Raw genomic sequence first — 19417 nt, forward strand, 5'->3', positions numbered from 1 at the left:
TTTTTCTTTTGTTTCCCTTGCCTGAGGAGATATGATATTCAAAAAGATACTGCTAAGACCTATGCCAAAGAGTATACTGCCTATGTTTTCTTCTAGAAGTTTTATGGTCTCAGGTCTTCAATTCAAGTCTTTAAGCCATTTTGAGTTAATTTTTGTGTATGCTATAAGATAATGGTCTACTTTCATTCTTTTGCATGTGGCTGTCCAGTTTTCCAAACACCACCTATTAAAAAGACTTTCCTTTCTCCCTTGTATGGTCTTGGCTCCTTTTTTGAAGATTAGCTGTCAACAGACGTGTGGGTTTATTTCTGGGCTCTTGATTCTGTTCTGTTGATTTGTGTCTGTTTTTGTGGCAGTACCATGCTGTTTTGATTACTATAGCTTTGTGGTATATTTTGAAATCAGGGTGTGTGACACCTCCAGCTTTATTCTTTTTTCTCAGGATTCCTTTGGCTGTTTGGGGTCTTTTGCTGTTCCATATAAATTTTAGGACTCTGTTCTATTTCTATGAAAAATGTAATTGGGGCTTTGATAGGGATTTCACTGAATTTGTAGATTGCTTTAGGGAGTATGGACATTTAAACTATGTTAATTCCTTCCAATTTATGAGCATGGAATATCCGTCCATTTCCTTGTCTTGATTTCTTTCAACAATGTCTTATAGTTTTCAGTGTATAGGTCTTTCACCTCTTTAATTAAATTTATTCCTAGGTATTTTATTCCTTTTGTTGCAATTGTAAGTGGGATTGTATTCTTGATTTCTCTTTCTGCTAGTTCATTATTAGTGTATAGAAATGCGATGGATTTTTGTATGTTGATTATATACCCTGCAACTTGACTGTATTTGTTAATTATTTCTAATAGTTTTTTGGTGGATTCTTTAGAGGGTTCTATATATAGAATCATGTCATCCACAAATAGTGACAGTTTTACTTCTTCCTTTCCAATTTGGATCTCTTTTATTTCATTTTCTTGCCTAATTGTTCTGGCTAAAACTTCCAATACTATGTTAAGAGTGGCAGAAGTGGGCATCCTTGTCTTGTTCCTGTTCTTAGAGGGGTAGCTTTCAGTGTTTTACCATTGAGTATGATGTTAGCTGTGGGTGTGTCATATATGGCCTTCATTATGTTGAGGTACTTTCCTTCTATACCCATTTTATTGAGAGTTTTTATCATAAATGGATGCTGTATCTTGTCAAATGCTTTTTCTGCATCCATTGAGACGACCATGTGATTTTTATTCTTCATTTTGTTAATGTGGTGTATCACATCGACTGATTTGCAGATGCTGAGCCATCCCTGCATCCCTGCTATAAATCCCCCTTGATCATGGTATATGATTACTTTAATGTATTGTTGTATGTGATTTGCTAATATTTTGTTGAGGATTTTTGCATCCGTGTTCATGAGCAATATTGGCCTGTAATTTCCTTTTATTCCTGTTATCCCTGTCTGGTTTTGGTATCAGGGTAATGTTGGTCTCGTAGAATGAGTTAGAAAGCATCCCCTCCTCTTCAATTATTTGGAAGAGTTTGAGAAGGACAGGTATTAAAACTTCTTTGAATGATTGGTAGAATTCACCAAGGAAGCCCTCTGGTCCTAGACATTTGCTTAGGGGGAAGTTTTTGATTACTGTTTTGATCTCCTTACTATTGATCTGTCCATTCAGATTCTCTATGTCTTCTTCTTTATTTTTTTTTTTTTGTGAGGAAGATCAGCCCTGAGCTAACATCCATGCTAATCCTCCTCTTTTTGCTGAGGAAGACTGGCTCTGAGCTAACATCTATTGCCAATCCTCCTCCATTTTTTTTTTCCCAAAGCCCCAGTAGATAGTTGTATGTCATAGTTGCACATCCTTCTAGTTGCTGTATGTGGGACGCAGCCTCAGCATGGCTGGAGAAGCGGTGCATCGGTGCGCGCCCAAGATCCGAACCCCGGCCACCAGTAGCGGAGCATGCGCACTTAACCGCTAAGCCACGGGGCCAGCCCTCTCTCTGTCTTCTTGATTCAATTTTGGAAGGTTGTATAATTCTAAGAATTTATCCATTTCTTCTAGATTATCCAATTTGTTGGAATATAGCTTTTCATGGTATTCTCTTATAATCCTTCATATTTCTCTGGTATTCATTGTAATTTCTCCTCTTTCATTTCTGATTTTATTTGAGCCCTCTTGTTTTCTCGGTGAATCTAGCTAGAGGTTTGTCAATTTTGTTTATCTTTTCAAAGAACCAACTCTTAGTTTCATTGATCCTTTCTATTGTCTTTTTAGTCTCTATTTCATTTATTTTCACGCTTTTATTATTTTCTTCCTTCTGACTTTGGGCTTCATTTGTTCTTATTTTTCTAGTTCTTTTAGGTATAGTGTTAGATTGTTTATTTGATATTTTTCTTGTTTCTTAAGATAGGCCTGGGGGGCCAGACCTGTGGCATAGTGGTTAAGTTTGGCACGCTTCGCTTCAGCAACTGGGGTTCAAGGGGTTTGGATCTGGGCACAGACCTACACCACTCGCCAGTCATGCTATGGTTGCGACCCACATACAAAATAGAGGAAGATTGGCACAGATGTTAGCTCAGGCCTATCTTCCTCAGCAAAAAAAAAAAAAAAAAGATAGGCCTGTATTGCTATATACTTCCCCTTTACTGCCGATTTTGCTGCATCTCATAAGTTTTGGTATGTTGTGTTTTCATTTTCATTTGTCTCCAGGTACTTTTTGATTTCTCCTTTGATTTCTTCATCGATCCAATGGTTGTTCAGTAGCATGTTGTTTAGTCTCCACATATTTATGAACTTTCCAGCTCTCTTCTTGTAGTTGATTTCTACCATTGTGGTCAGAAAAGATGCTTGATATGAATTCAATCTTCTTAAATTTATTGAGACTTGTTTTGCTTCCCAACATATGGTCTATCTTTGAGAATGTTCCATGTACTCTTGAGAAGAATGGGTATTTTGCTGCTTTGGAATGGAATGTTCTATACATATCTATTAAGTTCACCTGGTCCAGTGTTTCATTTAAGGCCAATGTTTCCTTGTTGACTTTCTGTCTGGATGATCTATTCATTGTTGTAAGTGGGGTGTTAAAGTCCCCTACTATTATTGTGTTGCTATCAATTTCTCTCTTTAGGTCTATTAATAGCTGCTTTATATACTTTGGTGCTCCTATGTTAGATGCACATATATTAATAAGTGTTACTTCTTCTTGGGGGAATCTCCCTTTTATTATTATAGAATGTCCATCTTTGTCTTTTGTTATCTTTTTTGGCTTGAAGTCTGTTTTGTCTGATATAATTATGTCTACACCTGCTTTCTTTTGTTTGCCATGGGCTGGCCCCGTGGCATAGTGGTTAAGTGCGTGCACTCCACTGCTGGCGGCCCAGGTTCAGATCCCGGGTGCGCACTGAGGCACCACTTGTCAGGCCATGCTGTTGCGACATCCCATATAAAGTGGAGGAAGACAGGCACAGATGTTAGCCCAGCGCCAGTCTTCCTCAGCAAAAAGAGGAGGATTGGCATGGATGTTAGCTCAGGGCTGATCTTCCTCACAAAAAAAAAAAAAATTTTATTCCTGAGGTCATTGAACTGTCTCTCTGAGTTTTCTTGTAACTCACTGAGTTTCTTCATGTCAGCTATTTTGAATTCTCTGTCAGTTAGATCGCAATCTTCTGTGACTTCAAGTTTGGTCTTGGGAGAGTGGTCATTTTTTTTGTGTTCTACCATGTTACTATAGTTCTTCGTGGTGTTTGATGAGTTGATCCTCTGCTGGTGCATTTGTGGTAGTAATCCCCTTTCTTATTTGGGTAAGGCTTTGTTTACTTTGATTCTGAGCTGCTTCTGGTAGTATTTGAGAGCCTGCACTTTCCACCCTCCACGGCCTCTGCCAGAGGCATCTCAGTGCCCTCTTGTGCTGCTTGTGCCTCCAAGGTTGCTGCTGCCTTGCTGCTTACGATGTCACTGCAGTCGTAGGTGTTGCCACCAGGGTCACCACATTGGGAGCACTTCTGCTGCTTCTGGGGTTGCCTGAGTCTCGTGTTCTCCCACTGCTCTCTGTGGGCTCAGGTGCTGCTGCCACCTGCACCACCTTCACTGCTGCTCCCGGGTTATCTGAGGGGTGCTGGCAGTACTGCTGCCAGGGGTTCTGGGTTTATGGGTGTTGCTGCACTGACAGGGTCCCAGGGTCTTGTATGCGGCCCCTGCTGTTGGTAGGGCTGATTTGGGAGTGCCACCAATGGAGGCTGGGTTACAGGTACTGCTGTGGCTCCTGAAGCCTCAGGTCACAGGTGCCACCTGCTACTGCTGGGGGAGGGGCAGAGGCTGAGCCATGAACATCACTGCTACTCCTGCAGCCTCTGGTTTCTGGCTCCGATGCACTTTTTGAAACCTCAGGTCAGGGCACCACCATCCCTGCCAGAATATCTCTGTTTTAGATGCAGCTCCTGCTGTTGGAAAGACTGGGGTTGGAGTTGCTGCTGCCTGGAGGGGCTGGGTTGCTGGCACCACGGTGTTTCCTGAAGTCTCAGGTCGTGGGTGCCACCCACCACCCCTGGGGGAGGAGCAGAGGCTAAGCCACAAGTGCCATTGCTGCTCCTACAGCCTCTGGTTCCCAGCACCGGTGTGCTTTTAGAAACCTCAGGGCAGGGCACCACCACCACTGCTGGGGGTATCTGTGTTTTGGATCACCACCGCACCCCTAGTTCCACTGCCTCCCAGAGGTCCGGTCCACCACCTTCAGATGATAGATGCATGCTTCTCTCAGGTGTTCTGCTGTGCTGTGCAGGGAGTCTTTTGCTGGTGAGTGGATTTCCAACTGGTTGTAACTTAGAGGGGAGAGACAAAGGGAACGACTCACTCCACCATGATGCTGATGTCACCTCCAAAGGTGCCCCCATTCTTAACCACTACATTCTTAACCACGACATTTGCCCTTTTCCCATTCAACAGCCCTTTCGAACAAGTACATTTAAAATGACTAGACATTTCACCAAAAGGCTGTTTGTTGTTTTCTAAGCAGATCTCCATGTAATATCTAAATACACCTGGTATGGCAGACACTCAATAAATATCTGCTGAATGAATGAATATGCAATAGGAACAAATATTCCAAATGGTTCCAGAAATACATATCTGTAGAATTTGGAAATGAAAGCAATACATAAAAGTTTCCTAAGAGTTTCTTAGCAGTTATAATTACTTCTTTTGATTATTTGAAGTTATTTCTTATCTAGCCCTTGATATTTATGCTAAAAGAAATGGGAAACTATAGGTTTCATTTAAGTGAGTCAGAGGCCAAGAGTGACATGATCAGATTTCCATTGTGAAAAGACCATTATGACTACAGTGTGAAGAACGGATGAGTGAGGGACAGAGTAGATGTAGAGAGATCAGTGATGATGTTATACCAAGAAAAACTTCGATCAGCTTAGACAAGTAGTGAAGTAGATGAGTGTCAGAGGTATTTGGGAAGGAAAATGGCTGGTAATTGGGGTGGGGGGGAAGGAGGGTAAGGAAAATATCAAAAGTAACTCCTAAATTTCCAGCTTTGTGTAGACTGAAAAGATAAGATAGATTACTCTGGAAGAGGACCAAGTTTATGAAGGAATACATATAAATTGGAACTCAAACATATGAAACATCCAATGAAAATGTTTAGTAGGCAGGTGGATAATTGGGTTCTGGAAGCAAATATGGGCAGAGGGTTAGAAAAGAAATGCATACTTGGAAGTCTTAAGTGTGTAAACAGTAATCAGAATCCTGGAACAATGCTCCTGGATCTTTACCATCTTATCAGGTAGACATAGAGGTCTACCAGTACTTTACCAACCCATTGCTTTATAGTTTAGATGAGAAGCAAGAAGCATAGGAAAAGGAGATGCCAGGTAGACAGGAAGAATGGAAGAGCACCCACTGCTCATTCCCTTTCCCCATTACATCCTCTTTCCCCTTCTTGTTTTGCTTCTCCCTGAGATCTAACATCTTAAGGTAAGGTCATTTGCCGAAAATTGGAGGTGACGGGATGCAAGCAGCAGCATATAGGGATAATAGGGAAGATCTGAAGTTACAGCAGAGAGTAAATATGGTCACATGCCATCAGCCTCAAAGGATTGGAGATTTTGTAAGAGAAGTACAGAGGGGGGAGGTGAAAAGGACACCAACTCTACTCACATCTAGATCCTAAGGAATGTGGAGTTGGAAAGAATAAATTAACCCCATTTGAGATGACTGATAGAGAGGGAGCCTCCTCTGGCAAGACGTAATTTTCACTTAGGTAAAGGAGGTACAAGAAATGTTCAGAGGGCTGTATTATAGGCCATCAATAGAAGCCATCAGGGGCAAACCGCCTCATCTTCCTGCTATGACACCTACACATTGTATGTATCTACCCAGTGTTTGTAGAGGAGGAGCACTATGAGAGTATTGCACAAAGATTGAGAATATGACTATTAAATACCTGCCATATATAAACAATATAAAATGCTTCTGTCCTTCAAGAAGTATATAATCTGAAACGGGAAAGATGATGTAAATATCTACAAAGATAAATAATGAAAGAGATAAACGGCAATAAAACAATGTAAATAGTGGTACCAGTAGTAAATATTTAATTGCTTGATAATACTAGAAAATTCAGGGCTTCTTTGATATTAGAAGGTTCCAGTTCAAATCCTAGCTCTGCCACGTACTTATAAATAAGCCTCAACTGTCTCATTTGTGAAATGCTGTGATGACCAAATGAGATGACATATGGAAAGTGTTTAGCACAATTCCTGCACATGATAAGCACTCAATAAATAGAGGCTTTACTATTACTAATGACAATAAAATGGAATTCCTAACTAGGTTGTAAGCTTTTTAAGATAAAGATCATTAAAAAAGTGTTTGTTATATTGTACAGTGTTCAGACTGCTATATAAATAGTAGTGTCTAACATTTATCAACATAAATATTTTCTCAAAAATATTGGTTGTAAATATGCTGTATTCTTCCCTCTTTCTCATGGAACTCATAGCTTGGTAATGGTATATACAACTTTCTATTAGTTATTTAATATAGAGTTTTAAAAATATTATTCATACTGTCTCTTTCCAAACTAGTTACTTTAAAATTTCTGAATCATGAATAAATTGAAGACAAGGACAATGGCTTATTCTTGTTTATAAAACCAAACACATCTTTCATGATCCTTTGTACAGCTAAACAATGACAATGAATTTATGTAAATAAAGGAAAAAAACAGAACGGCTGAATTGTATGAAGTGTATAGATCATTAGTGCATAAATTAAAGAGACTATAGTATGTCAATGACAAAATTAAGCATTTGCCATTCTTGTTACTTCTATTCAAGGGAAAGACAGAAATAGGATATCTATAAAAATTCTAATCTAAGGGAATTATAAATAAGGGCCCTATAATTGGAAGATCCATGGGTTATACTTGAGCCCAGAGAGACACAGATGATGAAAGATATTTCGAACCTGGAAAAATCAGCATGTCGATTTTACAACATAGAAACTTCAGGTGTATATAAGCACTACAACCTTGTTCACTGAGAGAGACATATCTGAGAGAGTGAATACAGAAACCTAATACGTCATAGAGAAGAGCAGCATGCCACTCTGTCTCAGAAAGCAATCTGTCCCAAAGCCTCATGGAGAGGGGAGAGTTACTACTGACTACTCCTCATTACAAATCCTTTCATCTTTCTTCCTTAGCATCACAAATCTCTCTTTGCTCTTCTCTCTGCTCGTCTGACTGCTTTATCTCAATCTTTCAGCAGATTTCTCTTCTTTCACCCATCCCATAAATGTAGTTAATGTCTTCTCACTCCATACGTACCCCAGGCAATTGCATCTATTCTCCAGGCTTTAACTACCATCCATTTGCTGATGACTCTTAAATCTACATCTCCAGTTGAAATTTCTCATGAGCTCCAGCTCTGTTAATCAACTACATATTATTACATATTTCTTCACTAATATCTCAAATCCAACATGCCTAAAACTGAACTCATTATATTCTCTTCCAAATCTGCTAACATTAGTACCACCATCTATCCAGTTACTGAAATCAGAAATTTGGGACACATCCTAGACTCTCTTTTCTTCTTTACACCCCAACTACCAATCAATTACAAGCAAGTTCAAAGAAGGTATAAATCTTTAATGGCAAACTATTCACAAATATAAACGTGAATAAATTTTTCTGTGATATTATGAAACTATTAAGTACAGTGGAAAATGTAATTTACTAAGTGGTAGACAGAAGCATACATTAAGATCAATCAGGTTTTAGAATTGATGAAAAATATTTTTATTACCTTTCCCAGTTGTAGAGATTAATATTGATCTGGATAGCTTGATAAACAAGACCAGCCTGAAGAAGTACTATTTCAGCCTCCTGTATGTTCCCACTAAACATTAATATGTGGGCCATTTTTGATTCTTTAGATGGAAGATCTTTTATAAAATTGATGTATTGAACTTTATCAATCTAAAAAAAAATATTTGAAGTGGATAGTAACAAAAATAAATACAACAAATTATGGTAAGAAAAACACACAAACATATACACATGAGTAAATATCATTTACTTCACCAATCGCTGCGTAGGCTATTTCTGCAGTAGTCATATCTCGATTAGCAAGTGCCATAGCAGCTAGGCAAGCCCACATGGTTTGCTCCTAAAGTGAAATATGAGAACAATTGTTTTAACTACATAGCTGAAATGCCTTAAAATAAACAGTGATTTAAAATACAATAAAATTATATTTTAATGAAAAATAAAAAATTACTGATCATGGCACTGAAAAAACTAATAATTTAATAAATCAATGATGTGCAAATTTCATTGTGGCTACTTTGTTAAAATACATAGAGAACTTCTTTTGAATAAAATTTTTTGAAAATTTTTATTTCTAATTACCAAAGATTTATTTCTGAACTTACGATATACTTTTAGGATAACTAAAAGTTATAACTCTCCAGTCTTTTTGACGAGATATGAAAGAATGTAATTCACAGGGAACCAGAAAAATAGTGAGGTTCTCAGTCAATGTTATTATAGCAAATTGCCGTCAACAACCCATTGTAAGGAAAAGCATCTAGAAGTCATTTCACAAATGTGTATTCTAAGGGATGTTAACCAATGTAAAATAAAACAGTTCTGTGGTCAAATATGTTTGGAAAAAACTGTATTCACCAAGTTGGGAAATGCTGACCTAAAGTATAGATTCTTAACCTTGGCTGTACAAATCATCTAAGGAACTTAAAAAATATTCCCAGCCTCATCCCAGATCTAATAAATTAGAATCTCTGTGAGGGTAGAACTTGGGAATCTGACTTTTAAAAAAAGTTCCACACAAGATTTTTATATGAGCCAGTATGGAGAAACAACTCATTTAAATTATAGCTTCTTCAGAGAATAAATCACACAGCAACATCTATCCCCCTGTACTGCTCATGTCTTCACTTACTAAAAAAAAGGTGATCCCATTTGCAATTTTTCCAGCCCTTAGCTGGTATCATTTCTCATCTTGCACAAAGATATTGTGTAAACTAATACACAATACACAACTATGGATCTGAAATGTAAAGTACCTTAACAAAGCGACAAAGTCTTACGGCATCTTCCCATTTTGAACTGCTTACGTATTCATGGAGGATGGCAGGATATGGTGATATGCTGATGTGAAACAGCGAGCCATCAGCTCTTCTTATAGTTACCTGATTTCCAACAAAACTCACAATATGGGGATTTTTACTAAATTCACTGTTGAAAAAAAGCAAAGTGCAATTTATATTCTGAGTAAAACTTTTCATATGTATTAAATTTGGGGAATTGACTCCTGACATACATATGAAGTCTCCAACCTCCAAAATGCACCCCCAGAAAAGTTAACTCCAGGGAGAATGTATATATTCAAATAAACATCTGAATCTAACTTGCTATACACACTTGGAGCAAAATATACAGTTTAACATGGCGAAAATTATTACGTCTTTGAGAACTATGCCTAAAAGCATTTGAAACGTCCTTTTTTCCTAAGTCTTAAGGCAAATCACACAAATGATTAAATCACTTAGCTTCAGCTTTTAAAAGTATGAACACTGAAAATTAAGCTGATTCCAAGATTATTTTCTCATAATAAAAAAGAGTTGAACTTTAAGTAAAGAGATTAACTTCTCTTCATTAAATTAAATACTTTTAAATTGATGCCTCTGGTTTTGCTAAGGTTGTGAACTTGAATATTAAAAATGAACTCAAAGTATATTTGAAAGTTAAGCTAAGGTTTGGAGTTGAGAAGCCTTTGTATTCCTATTTTGTCAAGGGTAAGAGATCTCCTTGCTATTTCTTAGAGAATTTAGGAACATAAATGCATTTAATATTCTGAAGAATATAAAATTTTTTTTAAAAACTTTTCAGCAACCTTATATATATTTTTTCTATCTTTAATATTAATGTAATAATTCAACTCTAGAGACACATACATTCCTGAAAGTCTTAGGGTCAATGATAATCTGGGACAGAATAAAGGTTGTCATAAGGTGGTGTATCACTGAAAAAATTTAAGAGTGCCTGTATTAAAATCACTAAACCATATTGAAAAAAACTACCTGAGTTACCATTAAACAACATTAACCTTGAAAACTATGTTCATATAAGAAAAATTGTATTAATATAAGGAACAAATAAATAAATATAATAGTATTATACGACACTTTCAACTTGATTCCATCACTTAAATCTCATTAAGCTAGCTTTAGCTGAACAGTTTACTTAGTTGACTGAGTAAAGTGCAAGATACCTTGCAGGACTGAAAGGAGAGGCAAAAACACGACACTCTATTAGAGTTTTAGTTACCACAATAAACAATTCTATGCAGTAAAATGTTACCTTGCATCCCTTTCATATAATGTTTTAGGCAAAATGTCTCTGTCCACATAAACTGTATTAGGGTAATACCACACTGTAAATCGAGTATCTTGAAGTCCACAAAGGATGTTGCATGTATCACTCCACGCCAAAGTATGCACCATTGCTCCTTATTTTAAAAAGAATGTTAATGTACTCTTAGTTCCACTATAAAAGTATTAAAAACACATATTTTAAATCAGCTGACATAGAAGACCCCACCTAATTTCTGGTAGGTATGAGTCTATTTTCTGATCGGATAATGGTGAAAACACATGCAAAAACTCACATAAGATTTTATGGAAATATCTGAATATTTTACCCAGAACTATTATATTTTTAATTTGCAAGTCTTTCTTTCAATGCCAATTTAGCTGTAGCAGCTAAAGACTTGCTATTAAAATGGAGTTAAGTAGCTAAGAAATGTTATGAGACCAAAGCATTATTCACAGATTCATTCAAGCAAGTAAGCTATTTAGTATAATATATGACAGATCTAAGAAAACTGAAAGTAATCAAAATTTTAAATATATTACAATTACTTTACCAAGTTTGGTAATTTGTTCTTCCTTCCCAAATCGTTTCACTGAAGTGATAAAGAGATCTCTATTTTTATCAATGAAAGCAATTTTTCTATCATTGGTAAGTCCCTTTTGATCCAGAGCAATTTCTAAAACTTCATTCTAAAATTTTAAAAAATGAAAATACTGGATTAGTTTTAGCTCTTGACATCAGATCATTTTAATTATAAGAATATTTATTTATTAAGGATCAATTAAGTATCACTCCCCAACTTACAATGATGAAATGTCCCTGTTAAATAATTTTAAACTGCTAATATACTAATAATTCAAAAGCCAGAGTATAGTTACTTTTTTTTTTATTTACAGGGGAAAGATGCCCCTTAAAACACTATAAAATAATGTATATTTTTGAACTCTGTAAGCTGAGAACCACTTCCATCTGTCTTCCTGTCCTTCCGGTAGTAGACAGGGTGAAAAGGATGAGTCAAATCTGGGTATCACATGAGAGATCTACTTTGATTAATAAGTTCCTCATGCCAAAATTTATTCTAAGTAGATTGCCTGTATTTTAAAGATCTGTAAGAATAGATTTATCTTAGGGACTATCTTATGTTTTTAGAGCCTTAAATTTTACAGATTCTTTCACATTCATTTCCTATGAAACCAGGAAACAATCTTGTGAGGTAGGTATTATTATACTTACTCTGCAGATGTTAAGACTGAGATCCATAGCCATTAAGTAATTTTGCTCAGAAAAAGATGGTAACAAGCATATCTAGAATTTACAACCCAGACTTCTGACCACAAATTAGTGCTCTCTCCACAATAACAAAGTATTTTTGGCATATTGCATTAATCTGTTACACTATTATACTAGCTAGTGAAATAAATTTCTTTATAACTTGGAAATGGTTCAGTGTGGATTCATTTCAATTCAATCCAAGAGGGATTTATTTACTGCTTACTATGTCTGAAGACTTGCTAGGATCTGTGAATTCAACAAAAATCGTGATCATACCACCAAGTTATTGTATCTAAGTGTACTATCACAATACCTTTAAAATAAAAAAACAAAACACACATATACCTTTATCCAAGTTGATGGATCAGGATCAGCCATATACCAGTTCATAACACATTTTAAAAAAAATTCTTCTCTACGGTATTACAGAACACCATAATTTGTATTTTAAGGAAAAAAAGAATTTTGTTCCATCTATATCAAGGTATGAAAGAAATATAACCATAGGTATTTTCTTTATTTTATTTTATTTTATTTTTTTGTGTGCGGAAGATCAGCCCTGAGCTAACATCCGTGCTAATCCTCCTCTTTTTGCTGTGGAAGACCAGCCCTGAGCTAACATCTATTGCCAATCCTCCCCCTTTTTTTTTTTCTCCCCAAAGCCCCAGTGGATAGTCGTGTGTCATAGCTGCACATCCTTCTAGTTGCTGTATGTGGGATGCGGCCTCAGCATGGCCGGAGAAGCGGTGCATTGGTGCGCGCCCGGGATACGAACACGGGCCGCCAATAGCCGAGTGCACACACTTAACCGCTAAGCCACGGGGCCGGCCCTCTAGGTATTTTCAAAATGGAAACTTTTCAGAGAAACTGATCTTTACAATAAAGAACTGCTTATCACCACCATCAAAAGTACCTAGCATATTTTGTTAAACACTGTTAAACAGACAGGATTCTCCTCTCTAAGAAATTCAAAATCAAAGATGGACAATAATAATGCCTATGTACATAGTGGGGCAGAGTTTTCCTCCTTCCCATTCCCTCTTCAGTCAGCAGGGACTCCCCACTTTCCTCTTGTCCAGTTCTACCATGTCCACTTCTGTTCTGCTCCTTCTGGGTCACTCACTGCAACAGGACATGAAAGCAGCTTCAAGTTCATGTGAGCCTTCTTCCTTGCCTTACACTAATATTCATTTAATGAAAGACAAACTTGAGTTCCAGTTTTGGCTCTGTTATTCACTTGGGAAGACCTTGGGTTTTAGTATCTTCATATATAAAATAAAATAGATTAAGTGATTTTTTTCTATTATTCTACAGAATGTGAAATTTTAAAATCCTTTTTATTATATACAAGGAAAAGAGATAAAAATGTCCTGTGTAGCTGAGTGAAGTGTGAGACGATGAAGTCACCTCCATTCTTATAATAATGAAATTGTAAATTTCTTACATTTAGGAAAAGTGTTCTGGAAAAAGAATGATCATATTAAAAGAAATGTTTATTAAATGACTCCCATTTCAATCCTACTAACAAAAATAATGACTGCATCTTAAAAAGCTGAGAAATTTATTGCCTTTTATATGCTTAATCCTACTGAAAAAGAAAAATTCTGCTTACATAGCCTTGATTTTTAAATGATTATAATGGAGAGATTGTGGAGAAACAGGCATCTCATGTGTTACTAGTGGGAACATAAATTGATACAATCTCTTTGTAAGAGAACTTGACAACACTTATTAAAATTACAAATGCTCATATCCTTTGACCCTGCAACATTTCAAGAATTTATCCCACAGATACGGTAACACATGTGCAAGAAGATATACATGCAAGGTAAGTCATCTTGGCAATAATGTAACAGCAAAAGACTGGAAACAACTTAAATGTCCATCATTCGGGCACAGGCTGAATAAATTCTGATAGATCCATAAAATGTTGTACTATATGGTGGGGGGGGAATAAAGGACTGGGAAAGTACTTTATGTACTGATAGGGAAAAAAGTCTCCAGAAATAGAGTGTTGTTGTGTGAGAAAAGCAAGGTACAGAGTTGTATGTTACATTTTTGAAAAGAGGGAGAAAAGAACATGTATGGATTTTGTTCATATATGCAGTAAAAATCTCTGGAAAGATACAAAGAGATTAATAATGGTGGTTACTTATTTGGTGGAAAGGAACTGTACTGATGAGGAACAGATATAGTAGGGAGACTTTCCACTGTATACATTTCTATGCTTTTTCATTTCTGAACCACATGAATGTATTATTATTCAAATTTAAACTAATAATTACAAAAGAAGATTAATTACAAAAAGAAGAAAATAAAATATAAAGTAATACTTTACTAGCAGCACTGAACAATAAAGTTAAATGCATCTTTAGACCATAATATATCACTTATTAGAAGGATAATTCAATACAATGGGCTCCTTTATTTTAAAGATTTTATTTATTTTATCTTTTCCCCCCAAAGCCCCAGTGGATAGTTGTATGTCATAGCTGCACATCCTTCTAGTTGCTGTATGTGGGACTCGGCCCCAGGATGAACGGAGAAGCGGTGCCTCAGTGCGCGCCCGGGATCCGAACCCGGGCCGCCAGCATCGGAGCGCGCTCACTTAACCACCAAGCCACGGGGCCGGCCCTGGGCTCCTTTATTTTAAGGCTAAAAATCAGAAACCAATAAACAATTCACAATTCAGGGTCTTTTTGTGCTTCTATAGAATTTTTTTTTTTCAGTTTAACTACAGTCTTAAAACCTAAAGAAAATGCTGGCTAAGAACAGGTCAGTGGGAAAACTGCAACCTGTTTAGAAACATAAATATAAATATAAACACATTTTTATTTATTAATAGGTGCTAAAAGTTTAACCAAGATAGAACATTATATTGAAAAGCATTATAGAGCCTGGAGAATAGATATATGAGTCAGATTCTTTATTCAATTAATTTCCAAATATAGCTTCCTATGACAGAGTTTACTAGTGCTTAGTCTTTAATTATGACATTTTTAGGTAAAATACGCTCTGTAGAATGCACACTTGTTTTAAATTAAAACTAATTTCTATGTTTTCCTCCTTACAATGAAAACATTAATTTTAAAAATGAAGTAAATAAATAGTGGCTATTTATATTACAAATAGCTAATGTCCATTACCTTATGAGAAAGAAGCTTCCCATCACCTAATGGTTTTCCAGTTGATGCCTCAAAAAGAAAGATTACTTGAAAAAAAAGTAAAGCATTAGTTAATGTATTATATTAGAATTTTTATTGGTAAATTTCAATGGAATTATCATAATCCTAATGAAAACATACAATTACAATTGTTATTAATGGTATGGCCTCAATACTCCATAGGATCAACAATGGCAAGTTCAAATCTGGATGTAATTTGTAATTTTCATAACTCTGATTTAGACCAATATAACATTACAGACAATCATATTTTACAAAGGAAAAATGTGTCGAGTGCCTACTATAATACCAGGCAACGTGTTATGTACTGTTCAGTTCTCTGTGGTCAGTACACTACTGTGGTATAATAAATAATTTGTCTGATCTTTGTCCTGGGTTCCTGGCAAGGACTTCAACACCAGTGGAATTTCCTGAGTGACAGGAGTGTCTTTGTTATGGTAATGGGGAGAATCTGGGTGGGCCCCTAGATAGCTTCAGGATCTGGGCTGGTCACCAGATCACCAGAAAGACCAAGCATGTGATTAGAGAGTTTGGACTTTCAGTTCCCTGACCTCTGAGGATGGGAGGGGGCTGGAAATTGAGTTCATCATGTGGTCAATGATTTAATTAATCATGCCTATGTAATAAAACCCCACAAAAACTTGACACCAAAGCTGGGTGGTGCTTCCTCACTGGTGAACACATTGATGTGCCGGGAGGGTGATATGCCCTGATTTCATGAGGAGAGTGCACAGAAGTTCTGTATTGCTTCCCAGGCCTCACCCTATGTGTATTCTTTATAATAAAACCATAATCATAAGTATAGCGCCTTCCTGAGATCTGTGAGTCATTCTAGCAAATTACCCAACTTGAGGGGTCCATGGGAATCCCTGAATTTGTAGCCAGTCAATCAATCCCCAGGTGGCCTGGGGACTCCCTGAGACTTGTGGCTAGTGTCTGAAGTGAGGGACGTCTTGTGGAAGACTTTGCCCTTAAGCTTTGGGGTCTGTGCTAACTTCAGGTTGTTAGTGTTAGAAATTAACTGCAGTGCACTCAGTTGGAGTAAAAATGGAATAGTTGGTGTCAGGAAACTTGGGATTCAATAGACCAACCCTAATCCCCTGAAACATGTGGTTTGGGAAGAGAAAGGATGAAAGGGCAGGGGATGAGGAACCTTTGAGTCTTGAGATGCCACAGGGTCATCCATGGTACGAAACAGCAGCTAAGTTGTAATTGTAACCACAGGCCCTCTAAGACCAGTTCAACTGACCCCATCTTATCAACAGAGTAATTGAGAGTGGTTTTTCAGGAACTGAGAATCGACCCACTGTCCAGTTCAGGCCGGTTGAGACCACCAACCCATCAACTGGGCCTGTGTGAATGCCTGATAAGTGACCCTTTTGATGTCAGGGGGCCGAAAATTCCACCCTTAGATCATACTAACACCACCATTTTGTGAACATACGTCCTATGAAGAGCCATGGAGCTTGACTACACACGTGCAGATCATCAATTACCTCACTTCTCCTCACCTCCAATCATCTATCTCTACACTTCAAACAGCCTTGCCCTTTTATCCCATAAATTTTGCTGCATGCCCTGGATGGGGGAGACAGATTTGAAAGCTTTTGCCTTCTGTCACCTTGCAGGTCAACCTTGCAATAAAGCCTTTTCTCTTCTCAAAAGCTGCTGCTGTAATGACTGGCTTTTTTTTTTATGTGCAGCAGGCACAGAACCTCCTCTTTGTACAGTAACATAATCAGCTGATGAAGGTAAAAGCTACCTATGGAATTTTGAGATGATGGCTCTATCTCCCAGGACGGTGGCTCACTAGATGCATAAGAAAATGCAAAATAATAAGGAAAAAGAGAAATATGCAATCCTTTGGTTATTATTATCTGTAATATCTAAAATGAAAGTAAGAGATGGGACAAATATAGATTCTGGCCAGTCTGAATTACAGCCTCTAGTCTCAGGGCCCCTGCTGAAGGAATGTGTTAGAGAAGATCCTGATTCTGGTTGGCCTGAGGTACAGCCACTATCCTCAGAGCCATTTCTAAAGGAAAAAGTTACACTGAAACAAATCATGAAAAAGGCTAACATAATTCCCAAGAGAATGGGGATAGACAAAGGGGACCATCAAGGCACTCATCCCAGTAGGGTGGAAATCTTTAAGTGGTTACTAAGAAATGGGATGAATAAAGCAAACATGGATGAGGTAAAAGCACAGAGCTTGGGTGGACTGATGGAAGTCCCTGCTGGTTCCCCAATATTGGAGGGCTCTAAACAAATCTGCTTTACTCATCCTAGTTTGGAGGAATTTAGAAAGCTGCAAGGCAAAATAGCAAAGAGAAACCTCACCTCCAACTGCCTGGGGCTACAGTGCCCCAATTTAATCAAGATACAGATTGAGAAAAGGACCAGGATTCCCCGGCTCAACACCCTGCTGGGGACCCAAGGTCTCACGCACAGGAGTGGGCAAAAAGCCAGGGGGTGGAGAAGTTTCTAGGACTCAGTGACATGGGAGTCTCATGCACTACGGTACCAAAACCCATTGGTGAAACCCTAACGGAGGCTACAATTAATTTGAGGGAATACAGAAATCCAAGGGTTAATGCAAGTTGGAGTGTTGAAACAAGCTTTATGTGAAAAGACTGTCTCCACCTGAATGTTTTATGGGACAGGATATTATGTCTGACTGGGGAACACTTCCCCTAACTAGTATTGTAAAACTAAAACCTGTTGGCAAAGTCGTAATGGCAGCCAATTAGATTGAGAGGATAAAGAAATGCAAGAGTTGATGGGATGGGCCAGCCCCATGGCTTAGCGGTTAAGTGCGCACGCTCCGCTGCTGGCAGCCCGGGTTTGGATTCCAGGCACGCACCGACTCACCGCTTCTCCAGCCATGCTGAGGCCACATCCCACATACAGCAACTAGAACGATGTACAGCTATGACATACAACTACCTACTGGGGCTTTGGGGGAAAAAAATAAAAAAAAAAATAAAAGAGTTGATGGGATTAAGGTGAAAGTTTGAATGAAAATTGGTATGTTTAACAAGCTTTATGTGAAGTGGTTGTGTCTCTTTTACTTGAATGTATTATGACGATGGATATTGTGTCTAGCTCGGGAACGTTTCTCTTATCAAGTACTGTAAAACAGAAAGTATGAAAAATCTGTCCTTCAAACAATATTAATTGGACATGCAAAATAGGAACCAATGAGATTTCACAAACACACATAGGCCTTTAATATCAGACAGTATAGAATAAAGGCTGGAGTGCTGATACGGACAAATTCTCTGTAGAATAGTCTTGTGTGGAGTGTGGACTGCGGCTTACAGCAAAAGCCTGTGAGCACTTCCTAGTGACAACTACCGGAACTTTGGACAAGAGAATTTCCATTTGAGGGGCAATTACTAGCTTGTTATCAGCATTAATTGAAAATGCCCCTGTGACTGAAGGACATAAAATAATCTTGATGCCTGAATACCCATTACGTCTTGGGTGACGTCAGAGAAATGCTCTAATGAGGAAGGCAGTGCCCAGAAGAGTTCCCTAATAAAATGGAAACGGTGTGTGCTGGAACACCCTACCAGGGGAATGCACAGAGCTACACAGTGCGTTCAGGAGCAGGGAGACTCTTCTCCCCTACGACTGTCTTGGGAACCATGTGAGGAGCTGTAGGATTCTATCGTCACTTGGACGGTGCCCTGTACACAGCTCTCCGTGACCAACAAGTAGCTGCTTGGTTTACGGATGGCAGTTTCAACATGAACAGACAACATTCTGTTTGGAAGGCCACCACTCTGATCGAAAAAGGTGAAAACAAATCAGCCGGGGGAACTGCCCTGTACGCCGTTTACCCTATGTTTCTAATTTTACCTTCTCAGAGGCAGTGGCCAATGGCCTGGCCATAAGGTCAGGCAGAAGGGCAATGGAAGACCGGCCTATTAAAGGGAAGCCCTTACGGGGCACAGCCCTATCAACATCACAAACTCCCACACAGAGGACTCAGAACTGCTAGGGGGTACATCAACATCTGAGTACCCCAGGAGAGCGCATAACGAAGGGCGAGCCAGAA

The 19417-nt window shown here is 38.0% G+C and overlaps 1 protein-coding gene across 7 annotated transcripts in view; it reads right to left on the reverse strand.

The window, feature by feature from the left end:
• Positions 1 to 19417, reverse strand: part of IFT80 (intraflagellar transport 80) — a 151980-nt gene that overhangs the window by 33282 nt on the left and 99281 nt on the right. For all 7 annotated transcript variants that reach the window (XM_087440132.1, XM_087440129.1, XM_087440133.1 and 4 more), the window contains 6 exons: positions 15316 to 15380; positions 11451 to 11586; positions 10886 to 11033; positions 9589 to 9760; positions 8583 to 8672; positions 8310 to 8482 (listed from right to left, as the gene is read on the reverse strand). In XM_087440132.1, the coding sequence (XP_087296258.1) occupies positions 8310 to 8482; positions 8583 to 8672; positions 9589 to 9760; positions 10886 to 11033; positions 11451 to 11586; positions 15316 to 15380 (784 nt within the window). The remainder of the gene's footprint in view (positions 1 to 8309; positions 8483 to 8582; positions 8673 to 9588; positions 9761 to 10885; positions 11034 to 11450; positions 11587 to 15315; positions 15381 to 19417) is intronic.

Source organism: Ceratotherium simum, chromosome 15 (genome assembly GCF_057802395.1).
Source record: "Ceratotherium simum simum isolate JZ-2026a chromosome 15, ASM5780239v1, whole genome shotgun sequence".
Classification (NCBI taxonomy): Eukaryota; Metazoa; Chordata; class Mammalia; order Perissodactyla; family Rhinocerotidae; genus Ceratotherium; species Ceratotherium simum.